Source organism: Aquarana catesbeiana, linkage group LG04 (assembly GCF_042186555.1).
Source record: "Aquarana catesbeiana isolate 2022-GZ linkage group LG04, ASM4218655v1, whole genome shotgun sequence".
NCBI classification, from domain to species: domain Eukaryota; kingdom Metazoa; phylum Chordata; class Amphibia; order Anura; family Ranidae; genus Aquarana; species Aquarana catesbeiana.
In genome coordinates this window covers 520568515-520590854 of record NC_133327.1, presented here as the reverse complement: position 1 = coordinate 520590854, position 22340 = coordinate 520568515, and the positions used below count along the sequence as shown (strand labels likewise).

Here is a 22340-nt window from a genome sequence, read left to right as displayed (position 1 = left end):
AGATATCAGTATCAACATTGATTGTGTTGATGTGGGGATCTGTCAGGTTTTTTTTTAACCCACCCTCCTCCTTGAGCCATATCCGACCACATGCCCTCAGCATGGGGGGTGCTTTGTGGTAGGGGTATTGGATATGTTTTATAGCAGAAAGTAAAACATATTGGGGTTTTACTTTCAATTTTTTTTAATATTGTTTCGTTTAGATCAGTGATCTCCAAACTGCGGCCCTGGGGCCAGATGTGGCCCTTTGCTTGCCTTTATTCGGCCCTTGAGGCATTATTCCTGCCACTGACACCATCAATGGGGCCTAATTCCTGCCACTGAAACCATCAATGGGGCCTAATTCCTGCCACTGACACCAACAATGGGGCCTACTTCCTGCCACTGACACCAACAATGGGGCCTAATTCATGCTACTGACAACAAAAATGGGGCCTAATTCCTGCCACTGACACCAACAACGGGACCTAATTCCTGCCACTGACACCCAACAAGGGGACCTAATTCCTGCCACTGACACCCAACAAGGGGACCTAATTCCTGCCACTGACACCAACGGGACCTAATTCCTGCCACTGACACCCAACAAGGGGACCTAATTCCTGCCACTGACACCAACGGGACCTAATTCCTGCCACTGACACCCAACAAGGGGACCTAATTCCTGCCATTGACACCAACGGGACCTAATTCCTGACACCCAACAAGGGGACCTAATTCCTGCCACTGACACCCAACAAGGGGACCTAATTCCTGCCACTGACACCCAACAAGGGGACCTAATTCCTGCCACTGACGCCCAACAAGGGGACCTAATTCCTGCCACTGACACCCAACAAGGGGACCTAATTCCTGCCATTGACACCAACGGGACCTAATTCCTGACACCCAACAAGGGGACCTAATTCCTGCCACTGACACCCAACAAGGGGACCTAATTCCTGCCACTGACACCCAACAAGGGGACCTAATTCCTGCCACTGACGCCCAACAAGGGGACCTAATTCCTGCCACTGACGCCCAACAAGGGGACCTAATTCCTGCCACTGACGCCCAACAAGGGGACCTAATTCCTGCCACTGACGCCCAACAAGGGGACCTAATTCCTGCCACTGACGCCCAACAAGGGGACCTAATTCCTGCCACTGACGCCCAACAAGGGGACCTAATTCCTGCCACTGACGCCCAACAAGGGGACCTAATTCCTGCCACTGACGCCCAACAAGGGGACCTAATTCCTGCCACTGACGCCCAACAAGGGGACCTAATTCCTGCCACTGACGCCCAACAAGGGGACCTAATTCCTGCCACTGACGCCCAACAAGGGGACCTAATTCCTGCCACTGACGCCCAACAAGGGGACCTAATTCCTGCCACTGACACCCAACAAGGGGACCTAATTCCTGCCACTGACACCCAACAAGGGGACCTAATTCCTGCCACTGACACCCAACAAGGGGACCTAATTCCTGCCACTGACACCAACGGGACCTAATTCCTGCCACTGACACCCAACAAGGGGACCTAATTCCTGCCACTGACACCAACGGGACCTAATTCCTGCCACTGACACCCAACAAGGGGACCTAATTCCCGCCACTGACACCCAACAAGGGGACCTAATTCCTGCCACTGACACCAACGAGACCTAATTCCTGCCACTGACACCAACAACGGAGACGAATTCCTCCTAATGATACCAGATCAGGCATTGTTTGCTCCCACTGGGCACAATTCGGCCCCCCTAAATTCTGAAGGGCAGTAAAATGGCCCTTTCTTTAGAAAGTTTGGAGCCCCCTGGTTTAGATAATAAAAAATAAAAAAACCCAGTGGTGATCAAATAACACCAAAAGAAACTCTATTTATATAAAAAAAATGATATAAATTGCATTTGTGTACAGCGTTGCATGACAAAGCAATTGCCAGTTAAAATAGCACAGTGCTAAATAGCAAAAATGGCCTGGTCATGAAGGGGGTAAAATTTTATGGAGCTCAAGTGGTAAAAAACTGACAGTTACCCCTACAACGCTAGCAGCAGTCCCAAGAGAAGAAAAAGGAAGAAGAAAATGTTAGGGCCCTTTCACACTGGGGCGGTTTGCAGGCTGAAGGCGCTAATAATATAGCGCCTGCAAACCGACCTGAAAGTGCCGCTGCTTTGTCTCCAGTGTGAAAGCCCTCGGAGCAGTGCGCTAGCAGGACGGTAAAAAAAGTCCTGCTAGCAGCATCTTTGGAGCGGTGAAGGAGCGGAGTATATATCGCTCCTGCCCATTGAAATCAATGGGACAGCGCGGCTATACCGCCGACAAAGTGCCTCTGCAGAGGCACTTTGTGGTGGTTTTTAACCCTTTCTCGGCCGCTAGCGGGGATTAAACCGCCCCGCTAGCGGCCGAATACCAACGGTAAAGCACCGCTTACAATAGCGGCGCTTTACCGCCGCCCCCACCCCAGTGTGAAAGGGCTGAGCTGAGTCAAGCAAATTATTTCATTTAAATTTAAAAATAATTTTGTAATCTTTTGCAGAAAGCTCCTCTTTTTCAAAATGAATATACAATTTTCTTTTGCAATCTCCTAGATTTCCAGGGCGGTGCAACTATTTTCTTTGCAACCGTCACAGTTGCAAATAACATTTCAGGTTTTTTTTGCATATAACATTGTCATTCTTACCAGCTATTTAGGTGTTAAAAAAATGAAACGTTCCTGGGGCCGAGCATGCAAATATACTACTTAGCACTGCTATGTTAAAGATCCAGAAATGTGCACACAGCAGGAGAATGTTAGAAGCTTACCTATAGATAGCTTGTCCCTATGGTAGTGGTGTCATCTATATCCTAGACCTAGTGAGAGTTCCTTTATCTTGTCAGTTGGTATGACTTTCTTTAGCACAAGTCAAATCTTGGATTAATAATAATTTTCATATCTTGCAGTACATGGAGGTAATAATTAATGCAAAAAAAAATGCTTTTAAAAGTATTGTAAACATGCCGTGGAGGTTTTAGGATATGGCATAGTAATAAATCATTTGGGTACCTTAGGGACTAACAATTCTGATATCTTTGTTTGGTCATAAATGTAGACAGACGAGCGCCACATAAGCTAAGAATAAATTATAAATCTGCCTGTGGAAAGTAGCTCAAACTGCGACTGCTGGCTTCTCACCTCTGAGCGTTTTTGTTTTGGCTAAAGGAAAGCTAGTTACTAGAAGGAGATGATTGTTTAAGCTTGAAAACCGCTAATTTTCAGGAGCTCCCATTGAAATCTTTGGGACCATAAAATGTCCTGTTCTTCTTTAGAAGTCGATACATTTTTTTTAAGCTTCTGGTTTTGAGCTACAGGCATGTGAGCACACGTGTCAACAGGCACAATTTAACCACTTCAGCCCCGGACCATTTGGCTGACTGCGTTGCTTTAACTGACAATTGCACGGTCGTGCGACATTGCTCCCAAACAAAATTGACGTCCTTTTTTCCCCACAAATAGAGCTTTCTTTTGGTGGTATTTGATCACCTCTGCGTCTTTTTTTTTTTTTTTTTTTTTGCGCTATAAACAAAAAAAGAGCAACAATTTTGAAAAAACAATATTTTTTACTTTTTGCTGTAATAAATATCCCCCATTTTTTTCCTCAGTTTAGGCCGATACGTATTCTTCTACATATTTTTGGTAAAAAAAATAGTAATAAGCGTTTATTAAATGGTTTGCGCAAAAGTTATAGCATCTACAAAATAGGGGATAGTTTTATGGCATTTTTATTAATAAGTGACTGCGACATTATGACGAACACATCGGACACTTTTGGCGCTATTTTCGGACCATTCACATTTATACAGCAATGTGACTGGCAGTGAAGGGGTTAACCAGGAGGGGGTGCTGAAGGGTTTAAGTGTGTCCTAGGGATGTGTTCTAACTGTAGGGGGGGTGGGCTACGTGTGTCACGCCACTGATCACCGCTCCCGATCACAGGGAGCTGTGATCAGTGTCCTGTCACTAGGAAGAATGGGAAAATGCTTGTTTACATCAGCATTTCCCCGTTCTTCCTCTCCATGAGACGATCGCGGGTATCCCCACGGACTTCGAGTCCATGGGACCTGTGATCACACTCACGGAGCTCGCGGTGAGCCCGCGCCCACAATGCTGCGTCTTTAAAGGCGACGTACAGGCACGTTAATATGCCTGTCCATGCCATGCTGCTGACGTATATCGGCGTGAGTTGGTCGGCAAGGGGTTAAACGTATGGGATTTTGGAGTTTTGAGCTCCAGGACTAATGGACAGCAGAATCCTGGCAAACACCACTTGTTTTAGAAACTTGTTTTAAATGTGTATTTAAGTTTCAGGTACTTTTGTTTTAGCCAATGGAAAGTACTAGGGGGAAGAAGATCAGTTCTTACATCCTAAAAACGCCTGAAAAAAATGCATAAAGTTTGCTCAGTTTACACATTTTCAGGCATTCCCATTCAAGTTTATGGGTTTAAAAATGGACAATTCTGCCTCAAAGGTAGCTCATGTTGCTTTTGTAGCATCAGGTGTCGTGCTACAGATGTCTGAGGTGCTCATATTTGAACAAACCCCATTCAAATACATGGGATTTTGGATGTTGGGTGTTTTCAAGCTACAATGGGACCTTAGAGCTTTTATTGTGATTTTTGTGAACTAATTACTCCACAGTACCTGCAGCTAGAGTGGTCAGAAATGGCTTGTTTTAATTGTTTTGTTGCAAGGCTCCGCTTCCTATGTTTTTTGGCCGAAACATTTTTGCTATTTTTTTCACATTTTTCTTTTCACAGTTTTTCAGCTTTCAAAGTTAGTAAAGACCTACAGCCGCCGGGGACCTGTTATTATAGTGAAAGAGACCAGCAGCCGCACCTGGCCACTCAGAGCCACAGCAGAAATCAGAAGATTCCAGCTACTACAATTCAAACCGGCCTAAATCACGGATGTGAATGTAGCTTAAAGCGGAGTTCCACCCAAAAATGGAACTTCCGCTTTAAGTGCTGGTGACCCTCCTGACACGCCACATTTGGCATCTCATTTTTTTGAGGGGAGGAGCAGTACCCTGTTTTTACAGGCACCCATCTCCCACTTCCTCCCTGGCACCGTAGCTGCTGACTTTTAAATGGGTGGAACTTCGCTTTAACTTTCAACATTCTTACCTAATCTAAAATGTAAAACTGTATTGAGTAAATGAATAAACAGTTTTGTAAATGTTTCAAAATAGTGAGAATAGAAAGAAAGCAACACTGCAAATATGCTTCACGCTTGTTTTGTGATAATGCACAATTCATGGTGCAGTGAAATGCAGTGCCAATAATTTTGAATTGCACCCCAATGAACTTGCTAATACATCTCAACCGCAGTGCATACTAGCTCATTCTGCCTTTGCCTTACAGAGTTTTTTTTTTTGTGCAGATATACAACCACTTTAAATTTGTGAATGTGTGCGTGTTTATTATTAGAGGTGGGAAAAATTCAGAAAAAAAGGGACCAAACAAGTAACATTTGCACTTTTAACATCGGCCACTTGTTATTAAAGTTTCTTTACATTTGTAAACTTGCTCTTTGGCCTCCTTTTTTTTTTTTTCCCTTTTGTGTAAAATACCTTAAGTAATAAGATATACAAAAAGGATGTATACATGTTATAATGTTTTGGTCCGATTGGTGAAAACAACATTCTTTCTATAGACACCTCATCCCAATGAAGACAAATGAATCAGGAAAGGGGGTAGGGGGATTTTTACAGTGTCGAATATAGAGATGCACAATTGACTTAATGTAAGTAAAACATAGTTTTTATTAACATAACATGATTAAAAGAAGAAACAGACAAAGCATACTGTAGCTAGGCAGTATGGGGTTATGAACAATTGGTGGTCAGCATCGAATGTGGGTAAATAATAAATCGTAGCAGGAGATATTGCACACTAGCCCGACATGTTTCGCTACTTTAGCTTCCTCAGGGGATGTGCAAGAGATTTATTTTACTGAGACCACCTATACGATAATTGCACCCATGAACCACCTGGCCGGGCCCCTGACTTAGCCCCAAAAGACCGGATCCAAGGGGGTCAATTTGGCAAGGCCATAGAGGGCTGATAGGGAAACAATTAAATTCTCTATTGGCTTTGATAATCTAATTGTCCATAGAAAGGATGGTATTTGGAGGGTTTTGGTCAGAACCTGTGTAGAATTGACTGCAAAGGCAGACTCACAACAATGGTCACAAATGAAGTGTCTCCCTCCGGCACTATATTATAGTATATACTATTACTATATTAAAAACACTTTTCCATTTCATTTTTAACCTTTGTGAACCACTGTGTTCTTGTATCTACAATTTTTACGTTACTTCTCTTCAATTTTCGATTGGCTTGGTAAGCGAGTCTCATTTATGGTGATTTAACCCTTTACTGCATTGGCTTAATATTGATAATTGCTCACTATGTGGGCACATATATATATGATTACTGCAATTTATTTATTTTTGTTGAACTAAATTTCACTATATATAGCTGTTTAAATTTAATGATTGGATTTTTCCTTTGTGTATGCAACAACTACCTGTGCTTTTTAAATTTTAGAAGCATATTCATTGCATTTGTCTCTTTACCATCTGATTTATATTTTGTCTCTCTCATCTCCAATATGCCACATATATACCAAAACTCCTGATGAAGCTCACGAATTGAGCGAAACATGTCGAGTGGTATTTACTGAGTGGTTTCTTTTAATTCCTCTGTCACAATTGAATTATAGAGATTGAGAGATTAGTTGTTTTTAAACTTTTTTGATATTCTGCATTAAAAATTTGAATAAAAGATTATTTTTATGTAGTTCAGACGTTGCATACACTTCTTTACCCGTGTTCACCTGATTTTGTATAGCACCTTTAAAGTCCCTGGGGCAATTTTACCCCATTCCCTCTATTTTTGCATTTTACAATTTGGGATGTGGTGCTAAGGGTTAACTGTTCCTGCCCTCTCTATACAAAATTGGCCAACAGTTGTCTGATGGAGCTTACTAATGGTCGGATTTTAGGCAAACAGTCTGTCATCACACAATTCCCGGATGAAAATCTGATCATGTGTATGAGGCTTTAGTCCGTAGGGTTCAATATTGAGTTTGTCCACCCTTTGCAGCTATAACAGCTTCAACTCTTCTGAGAAGGCTGTCCACAAGGTTTAGCAGGCACTGATGTGGACGAGAAGGCCTGGCTTGCAGTCTCCGATATAACTCATCCCAAAGGTGTTCTATTGGGTTGAGGTCAGGGCTCTGTACAGGCCGGTCAAGTTCCTCCACCCCAAACTCACTCATCCATGTCCTTATGGACCTTGTTTGTGCGCAGTTATGTTGGAACAGGAATGGGCCATCCCCAAATTATCCCCACAAAGTTGGGAGTATGAAATTGTCCAAAATGTCTTGGTATGCTGATGCCTTAAAGCAGACCTTCAGTAATTTTTTCAACTTTCCATCTATTAAATCCTCTGCCCTTGTTGTTTTAACTTTGGATAGTAAAACATTTTTTTCTGCTAGTAAATACCTTATACAGCCCACTTCCTGTTTCTTGTCTGGTCATTAGCCTAAGCTTAGGGCATCATGCACAGCTCTCTCTTTCACTCTCGGGAGAGTTTGCCAGAATGGGAGGGAGATGAGTCATAAGAGGTTCAATGAAAGCTGCAGAGCTGGGGGTGAGTCTGTGTAAATCCAGGAAATGAACAGGCAGCAGCTTCAGCTGCCCACAGTTAAAATGGCTGCAGCCAGACTTAGTGGAGGGAGATTTCTGCAGCATATTTGGCTAGTACAGAATCACAATATATATAAAATAATATGCAAAGTGGTTGGAGGGAAGCTTCAGAATGACAAAGATGTTTTTATTACAAATTATGGGAACAGACTGCAGTTCCTCTTTAAGAGTTCCCTTCACTGGAACTAAGGGACCAAGCCCAACCCCTGAAAAACCCCACACCATAATCCCCAACCAAATGATTTGGACCAGTGCACAAAGCAAGGTCCGTAAAGACATGGATGAGCAAGTTTGGGGTGGAAGAACTTGACTGGCCTGCACAGAGTTCTGACCTCAACCCGATAGAATACCTTTGGGATGAATTAGAGCTGAGACTGCGAGCTAGGCCTTCTTGTCCAACATCAGTGCCTGACCAAACAAATGCACTTCTGGAAGAATGGTTAAACATTCCCATAGACACACTCCTAACTTGTGGACAGCCTTCCCAGAAGGGTTAAAGCTGTTATAGCTGCAAAGGGTGGGCCAACTCAATGAACCCTACGTACTAAGACTGGGATGCCAATAAAGTGCATGTGCGTGCAAAGGCAGGTGTCCCAATACTTTTGGTAATATAGTGTGCGTGTGTATATTGTGTGTATGTATGAAAAAAATATATATATATATATATATATTTGAATTTTTTTTTTACCACTTAAATAAACAATACCAGACACTTTCCACCCTTCCTGCCCAAGCCAATTTTCAGCTTTCAGCCCTGTCTCTGTTTAAATGACAATTGCTCGGTCATGCTATACTGCACCCAAATGAAATTTTTATCATTTTGTTCCCACAAATAGAACTTTCTTTTGGTGGTATTTGATCACCTCTGCGGTTTTTATTTTTTGCTAAACAAATAAAAAAAGACCGAATTTTTTTTTCGTTTCTATTATAACATTTTGTAAATAAGTATGTTTTCTCCTTCACTGATGGACCCAGATGAGGCTGCACTGATAAGGCGGCACTGATGAGGTGGCACTGATGGGCACAGGTGGGCACTTGTGGCACTGATGGGTACTTATGGGTGGCACTGATGGGTACTTATAGGTGGCACTGATAAGTGGCACTGGACACTGATAGATGGCACTGATAGGCATCACTGCTATGGAGGCACTGACAGGTATTGCTGATGGGCACTAATTGGCATCATATGCGGGCACACATTGGCATCATATGTGGGCACACATTGTCATCTTATGGGTGGCATACCTGGTGGTCATCAGTGGTGGACATCCCTGGTGGTCCTTGGTGGGCATCCTCGGGAGGGCTGCGCTGATAATCAATCAGTACAGACCCCCCTGTCAGGAGAGCAGCCGATTGGCTCTCCTCTACTCACTTCTGTCAGACGCGAGTGAGGAAAAGCCAATAATACATGGCTCTTCCAGTTTACAAAGTGATCAGCTGTGATTGGACACAGATGATCATGTGGTAAAGAGTCTCCGTCAGAGACTCTTTACCAAGATCGGTGTTGTGGTGTGTCAGACTGACACCCAGCACCATGGATCACAGGCGCACCGGCTTGTTATCCTGAATCATGTCATATGACGTCCAGTCAGGATAACAGAACCATTGTCCCGACGTCATTTTGCTATATGGCAGGCGGGAAGTGGTTAAAAAGCATTAAAGCCCTTTTACTACAGGTTAAGGATACAAAATGTTCAAAATGTTTTGATTGCTGTGAAGCCGTGTTTCTCAACTCCAGTCCTCAAGTACCCCCAACAGGTCATGTTTTCAGGATTTCCCTCAGATAAAACAGCTGTGGTAATTACTAAGGCAGTGAAACTGATCAAATCACCTGTACAAAATAATGGAGAGCCTGAAAACCTGACCTGTTGGGAGTACTTGAGGACTGGAGTTGAGAAACACTGCTGTAAAGTATGCACAAATGTGAAAGGGATAGAATAAACTATGTATGTCTGTACTTACCCTTTAAGTGGAAGAAACTGGTATAGCTCAGTATTAGTGTTTTGCTTTTTGCAAAATAGTGTATAAGCCTAGATGTGCCAGGAGTCTGTGTTTTTTACCAGCCAATCGAGTCAGCATTTATGGAGAACTTTATATCCACTGATACCTTATACCCTAACAGTATTAAAAGCAGAATCACTTTTAACTCTTTTTAAACCCCAGTTAATCCTAATTGAATGCCTCCACCCCACCTCCTTTTTGTCTTCATATATCTGTTTTCTATCTACAGTTTTTTTTGCCGTCTAAAAGATTGTTGTTCTGTGTTTTAAAATACACCCAAAAAAAAATGTAAAAGAACCTCTCCCTGCTTTGCACATGGAACATAACTTTGGTGCTGCATACAAAAAGGACAAGTCAGTCGTTTTAAAACTGCCACAGGTAATAACTAGAAAGAACACACATTTCTCTTTTTTAAATTGCAATTCATAAAACATTTTACAAGCTTTGTGAAAGCATCTTTGCATATACATTACCTGAATACACTAAAAAAGCTCATGCACTTCTTTGAGAGAGTACAAACAATGGGATTTATGCATGTTGAGTGTAGTCAGGAGTACCACAAAACAATAAGGTGTGACTGGGGGCTAAAGCTGGCCATACAGTGCCTTGAAAAAGTATTCATACCACTTAACATTTTCCACATTTTGTAATGCTACAGCCAAAAACGTAAATGTATTTTATTGGGATTTTATGTGATAGACCAACACAAAGTGGCACATAATTGTGAAGTGGAAGGAAAATGATAAATGATTTTCAGAATTGTTTACAAATAAATATCTAAAAAGTGTGGCGTGCATTTGTATTCAGCACCCCCGAGTCAATACTTTGTAGAACCACCTTTCGCTGCAAGTCTTTTTGGGGATGTCTCTACCACGTTTGCACATCTAGAGTGACATTTTGGCCATTCTTTGCCAAATAGCTCAAGCTCTGTCAGATTGGATGAAGAGCATCTGTGAACAGCAATTTTCAAGTCTTGCCACAGATTTTCAATTTGATTTAGGTCTGGACTTTGACTGGGCCATTCTAACACATGAATATGCTTTGATCTAAACCATTCTATTGTAGCTCTGGCTGTATGTTTAGGGTCATTGTCCTGCTGGAAAGTGAACTTCTGCCCCAGTCTCAAGTCTTTTGCAGACTCTAGCAGGGTTTCTTCTAAGATTGCCCTGTATTTGGCTCCATCCATCTTCCCATCAACTCTGACCAGCTTTTCTGTCCCTGCTGAAAAAAAAGCATTCCCCAAAACATGATGCTGCCACCCCAATGTTTCACGGTGGGGATGGTGTGTTTAGGGTGATGTGCAGTGTTAGTTTTCCGCCACACATAGCATTTTGCTTTTAGGCCAAAAGGTTAAACTTTGGTCTCATTTGATCAGAGCACCTTCTTCCACATGTCTGCTGTGCCCCCAACATTTCTTATCGCAAACAGCAAACAGGACCTCTTATGGCTTTCGTTCAACAATGGCTTTCTTCTGGCCACTCTTCCATAAAGGCCAGATTTGTGAAATGCAGGACTAATAGTTGTCCTGTGGACAGATTCTCCAACCTGATCTGTAGATCTCTGCAGCTCCTCCAGAGTTACCATGGGCCTCTTGGCTGCTTCTCTGAGTAATGCTCTTTCTGTCAGTTTAGGTGGACGGCCATGTCTTTGTAGGTTTGCAGTTGTGCCATACTCTTTCCATTTTCGAATGATGGATTGAACAGTGCTCCGTGAGATGTACAAAGCTTGGGATATTTTTTTTATAACCTAACTCTTTTTTAATATTCTCCACAACTTTATCCCTGACCTGTCTGGTGTGTTCCTTGCCCTTCATGATGCTGTTTATTCATTAATGTTCCCACCAAACCTCTGGGGCTTCACAGAGCAGTTGTGTTTGTGCGGAGATTAAATTACTCACAGGTGGACTCTATTTACTAATTAGGTGACTTCTGAAGGCAAATGGTTACACTAGATCTTAGTTAGGCCCCTTTCACACATGCGGACCGTATGTCCGTATTTCATCCATCCGTTTTCGGATGAAATACGGACATACATGCATCCCTATGGGATAGCGGGTGTCAGCGGATGTACATCCGCTAACACCCGATGTCGTCCGCCTCCGCTCTCGTCCGATTCTGCGGACGGAAGAAAATCCTATTTTTCTATCCGTCTGCAGAGCGGATCGGAGGAACACGGACAGACGGTCCGTGTTCCTCCGATCCCCCATAGGGGAGAGCGGAGATCTGACAGGGCGGTCCCTGCACAGTGTGCGGGTCCCGCCCTGTCATCTGCCTGCTCAGCTGGGGAAAGCGGAGCGATCCCCGCTGAGCAGCGGATAAACACGGGGCGGATCAACACGGATCCGTCCCGTGTGAAAGGGGCCTTAGGGGTAACTGAGTAAAGGGGGATGAATACAAATGCACGCCACACTTTTCACATATTTATTTGTAAAAACTTTGGAAAACCATTTATCATTTTCCTTCCACTTCACAATTATGTGCCACTTTGTGTTGGTCTATCACATTAAATTCCAATAAAATACATTTACGTTTTTGGTTGTAATATGACAAAATGTGGAAAATTTCAAGGGAATATTAATACTTTTTCAAGGCACTGTAACATAAATTTCTCCTGTTTGTAGGCTACCCTGTGAATGCTTGTTCACAGAGTTGAAAAGCTGAATTTCAAATTACAAACAGCTGTATGAGTCAGATGAATGGCCCTCCTGCCCCTTCCCTGTCTGCTGTAGACATACAGTATGTATTTGTAAGGAGGTTTAGGCCCCTTTCACACTGGGACACTGGGGCGGTGGGGGCGTCGGCGGTACAACAGCGCTATTTTTAGCGCTGCTGTACCGTCGTTCTTGCAGCGGTATTCGGCCGCTAGCGGTGCGGTTTTAACCCCCGCTGGCGGCCGAAAAAGGGTTAAAATCCCTCGTACAGCGCTGCTATAGCCGCGGTATTGCCGCGGTATAGCCGCGCTGTCCCATTGATTTCAATGGGCAGGAGCGGTGAATACACCGCTCCTTCACCGCTCCAAAAAAGCGGTTTGCAGGACTTTTTTCACTGCCCTGCCTGCGCACCGCTTCAGTGTGAAAGCCCTCGGGCTTTCACACTGAACAAACAGCGGAGGCTGTTTAGGGGCGGTTTGCAGGCGGTATTTTTAGCGCAATACCGCCTGCAAACCGCCCCAGTGTGAAAGGGGTCTTAGTGAAGTGACAGCCCCTGAGCTGTTTGTAATGCCCAACTTCAGTCAACCAAAAACTAGCTATAGGTGCACTCTGTAGTAATATATATATATATATATATATATATATATATATATATATATATATATATATATATGATATGAAGTTTATATAAAAACAAGAAATATCAGTATAAACAAACGTGAATTTAAAAAGTAGACAAAAGATTCCCAAAGCTATTATAATATTTGTGCATAGGTCTGTTTTTTGTTGTGTGTGTTTACTAGATTTAATCAGATCTTAATTCTTTCAAATGCTGCTTCTAATTAGTTCAGAGCTTATTGGAGAAATGTTGTGCATTAGTATGTTATTGTACCCATATGTACAATTTTGGTGAATAGTTTATTGCTGCTGGTGTTTATATTAGTTTATATTAAAAAAATATATAAAGAAAAAAATCTTTGCACAATTTTTTAAATGGGTGCTTATTTGTTTTTCCACCTTCCTTTGCACTTAGTTATCATCAGACTGCATGGTTTAAAGCGGAGCTCCACCCAAAAGGGGAGGCTCCGCTTGTTCGCACCCTCCACTGCCACATTTAGTACTTTTTGGGGGGGGGGGGGAGCGTGTACCTGTCAAAACCAGGTACCCGCTCTCACTTCCTGGTAGGAGTGACGCACAGCGATCTCCACCCCCCCCCCGCTGCCTACTGAGCTATGATTAAGCACCAACATACAGTGTGAAACGCGTTAGCTGTCTATCTCTGCCTCTACACCATATGGACTGACTGTTGGATTTTAAATTACCAATAAAGGTGTTGTATCGGTGTGCGGCCGTCCAGGACTCCTTTTTGCTTTGCTGTCTTCTGGGACCTGTGTGTCCCAGAAGACGATGGGACCAATCAGAAAGTACTAAAGGCTTCACTGCCTGTTTCCCTTACTTGCAATGCCTGCGCCCGAAGCCAATGGACAAATCGGCTTGGGGTGCCGACATTGCGGGATCCCTGGGCAGGTAAGTGTCCTTATATTAAAAGGTAAGATAAGTAAATGCTACATGAATTATCTGCCCTTACTCAAGATGGCCACAGCCAGAAATGCTACGTGGAGTTTATAAATTGATTTCTCCACAAAATAAAGCACTTGCTTTGAAAATAAGAATGAATTACTCATTTTGGCTTGTGATGCTCAGATGCAGTGTAGTTTCGCTTTAACGCATCAAAAACCTTTTGTTAGGCTCGGTTCACACTAGTGCAGGCCGTGCATTCTAGTTGCGGGTGCGCGAATCGCATTGATTCCCGCAACTGGATCGCACTGCTCCTGCGAGCCACACGGCACTGACATTCATTCTGGCATTTACTCCCCACACATCTCAGCCCACGGCGCAATCGCTGTGCGGGAACCGCAGGGAAACCGCATGGTCAAAAAGACCATGCGGATTCCGTGCGGCCGCATTTTTAAAAAGATGCATGCACCTTTTTTGTGCGGTTCAAATTAATGGGCTGCCATACCCAAGAAAATGTGGGACGCACGTAGAGTTGCCACCTCATCCCTTTAAAACCAAACACATATTAATTATACAGGTTCTGAGGCTAGTTTAATGCTGACAGGTGCATTTAATTACCACCTTAATCTGCCTCAGAACCTGTGCAATTAATATGTGTTTGGTTTTAAAGGGATGAGGTGACAACTCTAGACGCACGGCCCACATTAATTTGAACCTAGCCTAACTCTGGAAGATAGGATGTATAAAATAATATATGCATCTTTACATATATTTGTGTGTGTGTGTCTGTGAGTGTAAATAAAACCACCCAATGTGGTATAGAGGTGTTTATTTTAATTAAAAGTACATATGCCTTTGTAAATGTACTTTTCATTTATGTACATTCTTTAAAATCTGTTAATAATTAATTAAGAAGAGTTGTCACTACATGCAGTTTATTTTGTGAAGCTCTGACTGGTTTACATCCTTCTCTATGCTAAGCTAATACAGCAATTATCAGCTTAGCACCTAAGTGCTGTGGCTTCTTATTTATAGAAATACACTGTATTCAAAGCTCAGATCTGAACCTATACTTATACCATTGATATTTAACGCCTTTTCAAATTTAGTATCAGTGAATTTTTTTTCCACAAATTGGATCATCTTTAGATACTCTGTTTTCCATGATGAATTCCGGCTGGATGGAAAAGTTTGTACGACGTGCTGTCTGCTGATTTTTTCAGATCTTTAGTACGGTGCTTTCGACAGCCGATTTCGCTTTTTCATCAGACAAAAGCTGGATGTGCAGACTATAAAATTTTTGTCGGATGTGAACTCAACGTCCGATTTTCGGTTTTCATATGAAAAAAAATCGTAAGAGCAAGATTACGCATGCTCAGAAATTAAAGAATATATACAAAACTATTCAACACATTACGTCACTTCTGATGTTGTATTCTGTTGTACAAAAATTTTCGTATTGTGAGTAACCTCTTCACTTTCGACATGAGACTAGCATGCCACAAAAAAATGGACGTTTGGTCGTCCGAAAATCTAAGCGTGTGTACGAGGCTTAAGTTGGAATTTGGGAACTGACTTTCCTTTTGTATTCCCATTTCACAAATGAAAACTTTTCTAAATGCAAAGTCTGTTTTTCAAACAACTAAATGAAGAAATAATTTAACTAATTTAAACCTCTGGGTGCAGTTAAAGGGAACATGGCAGATACAACTCCGTATTTCTCTCCTACCCATGCACTTACACTTACAAAACTAGAAAACAGAAAAAACTTTACGCTCAGTGTGACAGAAAGTTACTAGTGATTAGGGTGTGAAACAGCACTCTACCATCAGAATACTAAGCATAAAACACTTGCAAAAAGGATACTTACTATCTCTTTTTAAAAATCATTCAATAAAGAATATCATAACTGAGTGACAAAAATTGTACAAAAAAGTGTAATTCACAATAAAGTGCAAAACAGATGAAAAGTTAAACCACTATAAAGGAAATGTCCATAAAGTGAACAAGGTACTTCAATGAAAATCACTGTGACAAAGTGCCAAACGACTGTAATCCCAAACCGACAGGTGCACACGCTCCTTACCAGACAAATAGACATCTAGGTTATATATAAGCACTTGTGTTATAGAAGGTCCCAGCAGCTCCAGCCAGGAAAATCGACATTGCCTTCATAGCCCAATAATAATGACAAACCTCACCGCCAGATAATAATATTCCACCCTTAAATAAAGGCAAGGAGGGGCCGATAGTGCAGTATTGTAGAAAGCAATGAGCATTAAGTAATAATATTCACAAAAGGAAATAGAGACCAGCATTGAAGCCCCGCAGCACTTAGATGGTGGGCAGGATAATGTGACTGATTAGCTCTGCCCATCGTGTTTCGTTGTAACAGACATCGTCATGGGTCACATGGCTAAGATTAAATAGTAAGCACCCTATTCTTTGGATTGCTCCATTTATCAACAGTTGCCAGTTACTGGCAAGTAGTTAGTGTGCGTAATAGTGACTTGCATATGCTACCTATATTTCTAAAATATGAGTTGCACAGTGGTCTAAAAAGAGACAAAAAATCTTTCGTAAATTAACGTTTTCAGAAATTCAGGAGGTGTATTACCCATCTTTTATTGGATGAGCAATTTTTCCACATATCTCTTAAATGCATTTTAAAATACTTAAAGGGGTTGTAAAGTTGGAAGGTTTTTTTATCTTAAAAAGCCTACTGTGTGCAGCAACCCCCCTCAGCCCCCTAATACTTACCTGAGCCCCATCTCTGTCCAGCGATGTCCATGAGTATCTCAGCCATCCAGGACTCCCCGCCTGATTGGCTGAGACTCAGCAGCAGTGCCATTGGCTCCCGCTGCTGTCAATCAAAGTCAGTTAGCTAATCAGAGAGATGGGGCGGGGCCGAACCGCAGCTTCATGTCTTAATGGACACAAGGAGCTATGACTCGGCTCGGGTGCCCCTAGAGCAAGCTGCTTGCTGTGGGGGCACTTAAAAGGAGGGAGGGGCCAAGAGCACAGAAGAGACACCCGAGAAGAGGAGGATTGGGGCTGCTCTGTGCAAATCCACTACACAGAGCAGGTAAGTATGACATCTTTGTTATTTTAATTGAAAAAAGGGACTTTACAATCACTTTAAATGATCATGTAAATAACACAAGTGCATTTCCCAAATCTTGAAGCACCGGTTTAATGTTTTCTAGCACAGTCACATGTCGGTTTACTTTACAATCATTAATGTCTATGGCGTGATCTTTCAAAATTGTTCATACAAAAGATGGGTCTGATAAACACTTTCTTCATATGTCTGTGAGTAGCTTTATTTTTGAATAGGGTTCTTTATACTACTACGTTAATAATACAACACTAGCAAATACTGATATTGGATAAAAAAGAAAATATTTTATGTATGATAGATGCAAGTATGAAATTGAAATGTAATTCAGTTTATTAGTTAGGGTATTTAAATTAATTTGTTTTTTTACTTTGTAGGAAGAAGAAATGCCGGACGTAGAAATAGACATAGATGATCTTCTAGATGCATCCAGTGAAGAAGAACGAGTTATCAAACTACGGGTACGTAAACATCATTATAAACTACTGCTACTAGAACAGTAATGCTGGTCCTAGCTGGCATTTATGTTTCTGATTTTGATCATCATTTGCAGCTATTGGTTAATTTCTGCTAAGGCTCCATGTACATGGGACGCTGAGGCAAAGTCCTCTGAACGCTTGTTTTTGACACCTTGAAACTGGCGTTTAAAACGCCCATTTAGCCGCGTTTGCATGCCGCGTTAAGCGGTGTTTACTGCGTTTGCGCCTAGAAGCGTTTAGTTAAGATAACATCATAAGACCCTCCCCAAGCTCAAAAAACAGTATTGTTTAACAATTTCAGCCATTTTGTGAGTAGCAGCAGCTGAGAGAGCAGCAGTGTACTTGTATTTAGCTTGTCACTTGCCACGTCGCCTGCCACAAGTTACGGATTGTCACTTGCCACGTCACCTGCCACAAGTTGCAGATTGTCCACTTGCCACGTCACCTGCCACAAGTTGCGGATTGTCATTTGCCAAGTCACCTGCAACAAGTTGCAGATTGTCATTTGTCACGTCACCTGCCACAAGTTGCTTGTTCAAATCTAACAACATATGGGTCAAATTCCAATTATACTTCGGATAACAGCAATGCTAGTGGTGTATTGGATTGGTTAAAGGGCTCATTAGGGTATATAAATGGACTATGAATCATTGCAAGCAATTACAATTTATTAAAATATTTTTTAATGGTTTTTCATCATTTGCCATCCTTTTTTGAGATTTTTAATGTAAAAAAAATAGGGCACCTTTAAAAACGCTTATAAATGAAAATGCAGCTAAACGCCGGTATCGCATTTGGTGTCTGAAACGTGGAAATCTTCTCAACCCATTTTTTTGCTTGCAGAGAAACACTGTTAAACGCAACTGCCTAAAAACGGCAATAAACGAGACTGTGTACATGGTCCTATAGGATAACATTGAATGAGTTCAGAGGCAGTGGAAAAAAAACGTCCAAATGCCTCTGAACGTATGTACCAAGCACATCATACAGTCAGGGGCACTAGTTAGTACCCAAGGAGGATGTCCAGCCTATTAAGCTCTTCCTTAATGTGGGTTTAGTTTGTGCCACTGTCCTTGTTATACAAATATGGCAGTGGATCTTTGTGCTTGTTGAAGAGCAATCACTGACAAAAATCTGCTTGTCTGTTTTCAGGGAGATATCTGTCTAAATATGGGCAAACTTTTTTGACAAAAAAAAAAAGATACAGAAGTGGGAATTCATTTTAGGTGTGTTAGGTGCTCAAAATACAGAAAAAGTTCAGATATGTGAGATGCCAAAAGAAAAATGCAGAGCCAGTAGCAGGAACTAAAGCCTGTCTTATGCCGCGTACACACAGGAGGACTTTTTGACCGGACTGGTCCCGACGGACCGAATCCGCCGGACAATCCGACCATGTGTGGGCTCCATCAGACCTGCAGACTTATTTGGTCAAAAGTCTGCCGGACTTTAGATTTGAAAGATGTTTCAAATCTTTCCGACGGACTCGAGTCCGGTCGAAAAGTCTGCTCATCTGTATGCTAGTCCAGACAAAAAAACAACGCTAGGGCAGCTATTGGCTACTGGCTATGAACTTCCTTATTTTAGTCTGGTTGTACGAATACGTCGGACTTTGGTGTGATCGTGTGTAGTCAAGTCCATTCGTTGGGAAAGTCCGTCGGATAGAATGTCGGACCAGTCCGGTCGAAAAGTCCGCCCGTGTGTACGCTGCATTAGATTAAATCCTACTTTTGTGAGCCTGGTCAACATTAAAGCCCAATTCAACTTTTATTTTAATATAGCTATATACTGTATATTTCTTAGCTAAATACATTCAAGGTGTACCAAAGTCATAGTGTTTGCTTTCTTAAAAAAGTGATCTCTTCCAGCATGCAGTAGAGAAGGACCCTTGCTCTCTGCATGGAAGCAGTGATCTCTTTGCAGGGGTCTGACACATCCCCTGCTGAGTCAGAACCAGAGCTGTCCAATGAGCAGAGAGCATGAGCTTTGTTGATTGCAAAGCAATAGAGGGCATGAAAGAACACTGCAGTGAGACTGCTGCTCCCCCACAGAAACCATATACACTATATTACCAAAAGTATTGGGACACCTGCCTTTACATGCACATAAACTTTAATGGCACCCCAGACTTAGTCCGTAGGGTTCAATATTTTGTGAGGTCAGACATTGATGTGAACGAGAAGGCCTGGCTCACAGTCTCTGCTCTTATTCATCTCAAGGGTGTTCTGTCGGGTTGAGGTCAGGACCAGTCAGGTTCCTCCACCCCAAATTTGCTCATCCATGTCTTTATGGACCTTGCTTTGTGCACTGGTGTGCAGTCATGTTGGAACAGGAAGGGGCCATCCCCAAACTGTACCCACAAAATTGGGAGCATGAAATTTGTCCAAAATGTCTTGGAATGCTGACACCTTAAGAGTTTCCTTCCCTGGAACGAATGGGCCAAGCCCAACCCCTGAAAGACAACCCCACACCATAAACCCCCCCCACCAAATGATTTGGACCAGTACACAAAGCAAGGTCCATAAAGACATGGATGATCGAGTTTGGAGTGTTTTTGAGCTTAAACATTGCCATAGACACACTCCTAAACTTTGTGGACAGCCTTCCCAGAAGACCTGAACCTGTTAAAACTGCAAAGGGTGGGCCAACTCAATATTGAACCCTATGGACTAAGACTGGGATTCAATTAAAGGTCATGTGCAAGTAAAGGCGGGCGTCCCAATACTTTTAGTAATATAGTGTATATAGATATAGAAGATACTGAACAAAGAGTAGTATGTAAAATGTATGTAGAATGTTTAATATCTATGCTGCAATTGTTTTCTTTGCTCCAGATTAGTTAAGCTGGGTATAAACGTTCAGGTTTTTTTGTTAAGCACAGTGGGTTGAACGGAAAAAAAACTGACAGATGCCCACATCAACACAACGATGTGTGATGCAAGGATCTTTCCCACTTAGCTGTTGTATTCAGAATACTCATATCAACCCCTGCAGCCAGTGGTATGATCGAATGCTGGTTTTCCAGCAAGACCATTCAGTAGAAGCCGGTTAGTAGACTGGCTTCTGTTGAACAGACAGGAGTACACACATCACCGAAATATGGCTGGTTTCTACTGAACCAGATTAATTTAGGTACATCTGTACCGGGCTTTACAGAAGGGTTAAATGGAAGTTCCATGTAAATTTGATTAAAAATCAAACATAATGATGAATAGGCTGTTTTGCATCCAGAATTTGCAGTTTCCAAGAAACCTTACCAGAGAGTTGGAGGGACATATCCCAGAATAAGTGGCTGCCTGCATCTTTTCATGTACTTTTATATAAACAATTCTACTCTAGCTAGTAGTACTACCACATTCTGCTGTTAAAGCAGCGTTTCTGAGTATTTGACTGGCCCCGTTTGCAGTGTAGCGGAAACACGGGTTTCCTTTCACAATTTTTTAATAGTGCGATTCACACTCATTTCCAAATGTCACACATAGGACAGCCCATTTACTTCAATGGGCTGTCCTATGCGCGTTTGTCATGCCAGCGAACGTACGCACATTTTGCTGTGATTCTTGTGCAGTTTGTTACATGACAGTTGCTGCAAAGTCGCGCCACGTTTTGGCTACCATTCAAGATGAATTGCACCCGAACACGCATTGCGTGCTTTTGCCACGATTTGAAATGGCATGTAGAATTGCTCTGGTTTTGCCCGCAATTCCTAATTGCCCAAAAAGCTAAAGTTTGATAGAAATGTTTACATAGTTACAATGGTTAAACTTGAGCCATTGTAATTATGTTTGTACCATAACTGTAGGATCCGGTTTCTTTTAGCCAAATACTTTTGCCAAAAAAATTTACTTTAGGGTTTGTGCACACTTGCTTTGATCCCCGAAAAGTGATCTTCATTTGGATCACTCTTCAGAGGGCATTTGACAGGTGGTGAGGAGGCACTTGAGTGGATTACCCTCAGCTCCCACCAAAAGCGACAGGGGTATATTTCTTGCCATGACCACGAACCAAAGCATCACAGCTGTGGCATGTGTACACCTCTGGCCACTGCCTAAGCAGCTAAATGGGGTAGAGGTTGGGGGTGATAAAAACATGGCTCAGTCTCCTGGATTTTTAACCCCCCAGCCACTAGTGTGAAGGAGTCCTTAAAGGCATAATAAAAGCAAAACAAAATTTTAGCCATACATTTTAGACTCTAATTACCTGCATCCACTTTTTGTTTTTTGCCAAGTCACAAAATGTGACACTCCACCATATAGGGTTATCCCATTTATTTTGTATCCATCAGCACAAAAATAGCCTAAGCTGACACTGGTAACGTTTATTTTTTCACAGGATGTAGACATACAGTATTTGCTGATTGTTATTTTTAAGAATACAGTATGTATGTGAACTGTTATTATGTTTTATTATATACTAGTATTAAAAGTATTTATTGTATTACTTTTAGGAATCATTAGTAGGATGCTACAAACCAACAGAGGTAAGTGTCTTTTTCTCAGACATTTCAACTGTAAATAATAGTACCACGCATCATTCACATCAATTACAATATACACGTGGTTTAGTCTTTGAAGTGCCCACTGCTTTAGAGTTCTGGGGGATGTGGAAGAGGATATTTGTCTAAAGTACTATGCAGGGCACTTTAACCTTTTAAATCCTTTGCTGCCCATTCATCTGTTTAGAAAGATTTTTCTAACATTTTAGGAGGGTTCTTTTCACATTCAGGATGCAGGAGTGACAGCAGGTAGAAAGGCAGTCAGTACAGGACCTTTATATAACCAAGTCAAGGGCACAGGGAAAGAAATTAAGTCACATGTACGTGTAGCCCCATCACTTTTTTCTCA

At 42.1% G+C, this 22340-nt stretch overlaps 1 protein-coding gene across 1 annotated transcript in view; it reads left to right on the top strand.

Annotated features, from left to right (window-relative positions):
• Positions 1-22340, top strand: part of PPP1R14C (protein phosphatase 1 regulatory inhibitor subunit 14C) — a 144289-nt gene that overhangs the window by 94333 nt on the left and 27616 nt on the right. Inside the window, exons 2-3 of the mRNA XM_073627786.1 lie at positions 17398-17481; positions 21944-21976. Coding sequence (XP_073483887.1) covers positions 17398-17481; positions 21944-21976 — 117 coding nt within the window. The remainder of the gene's footprint in view (positions 1-17397; positions 17482-21943; positions 21977-22340) is intronic.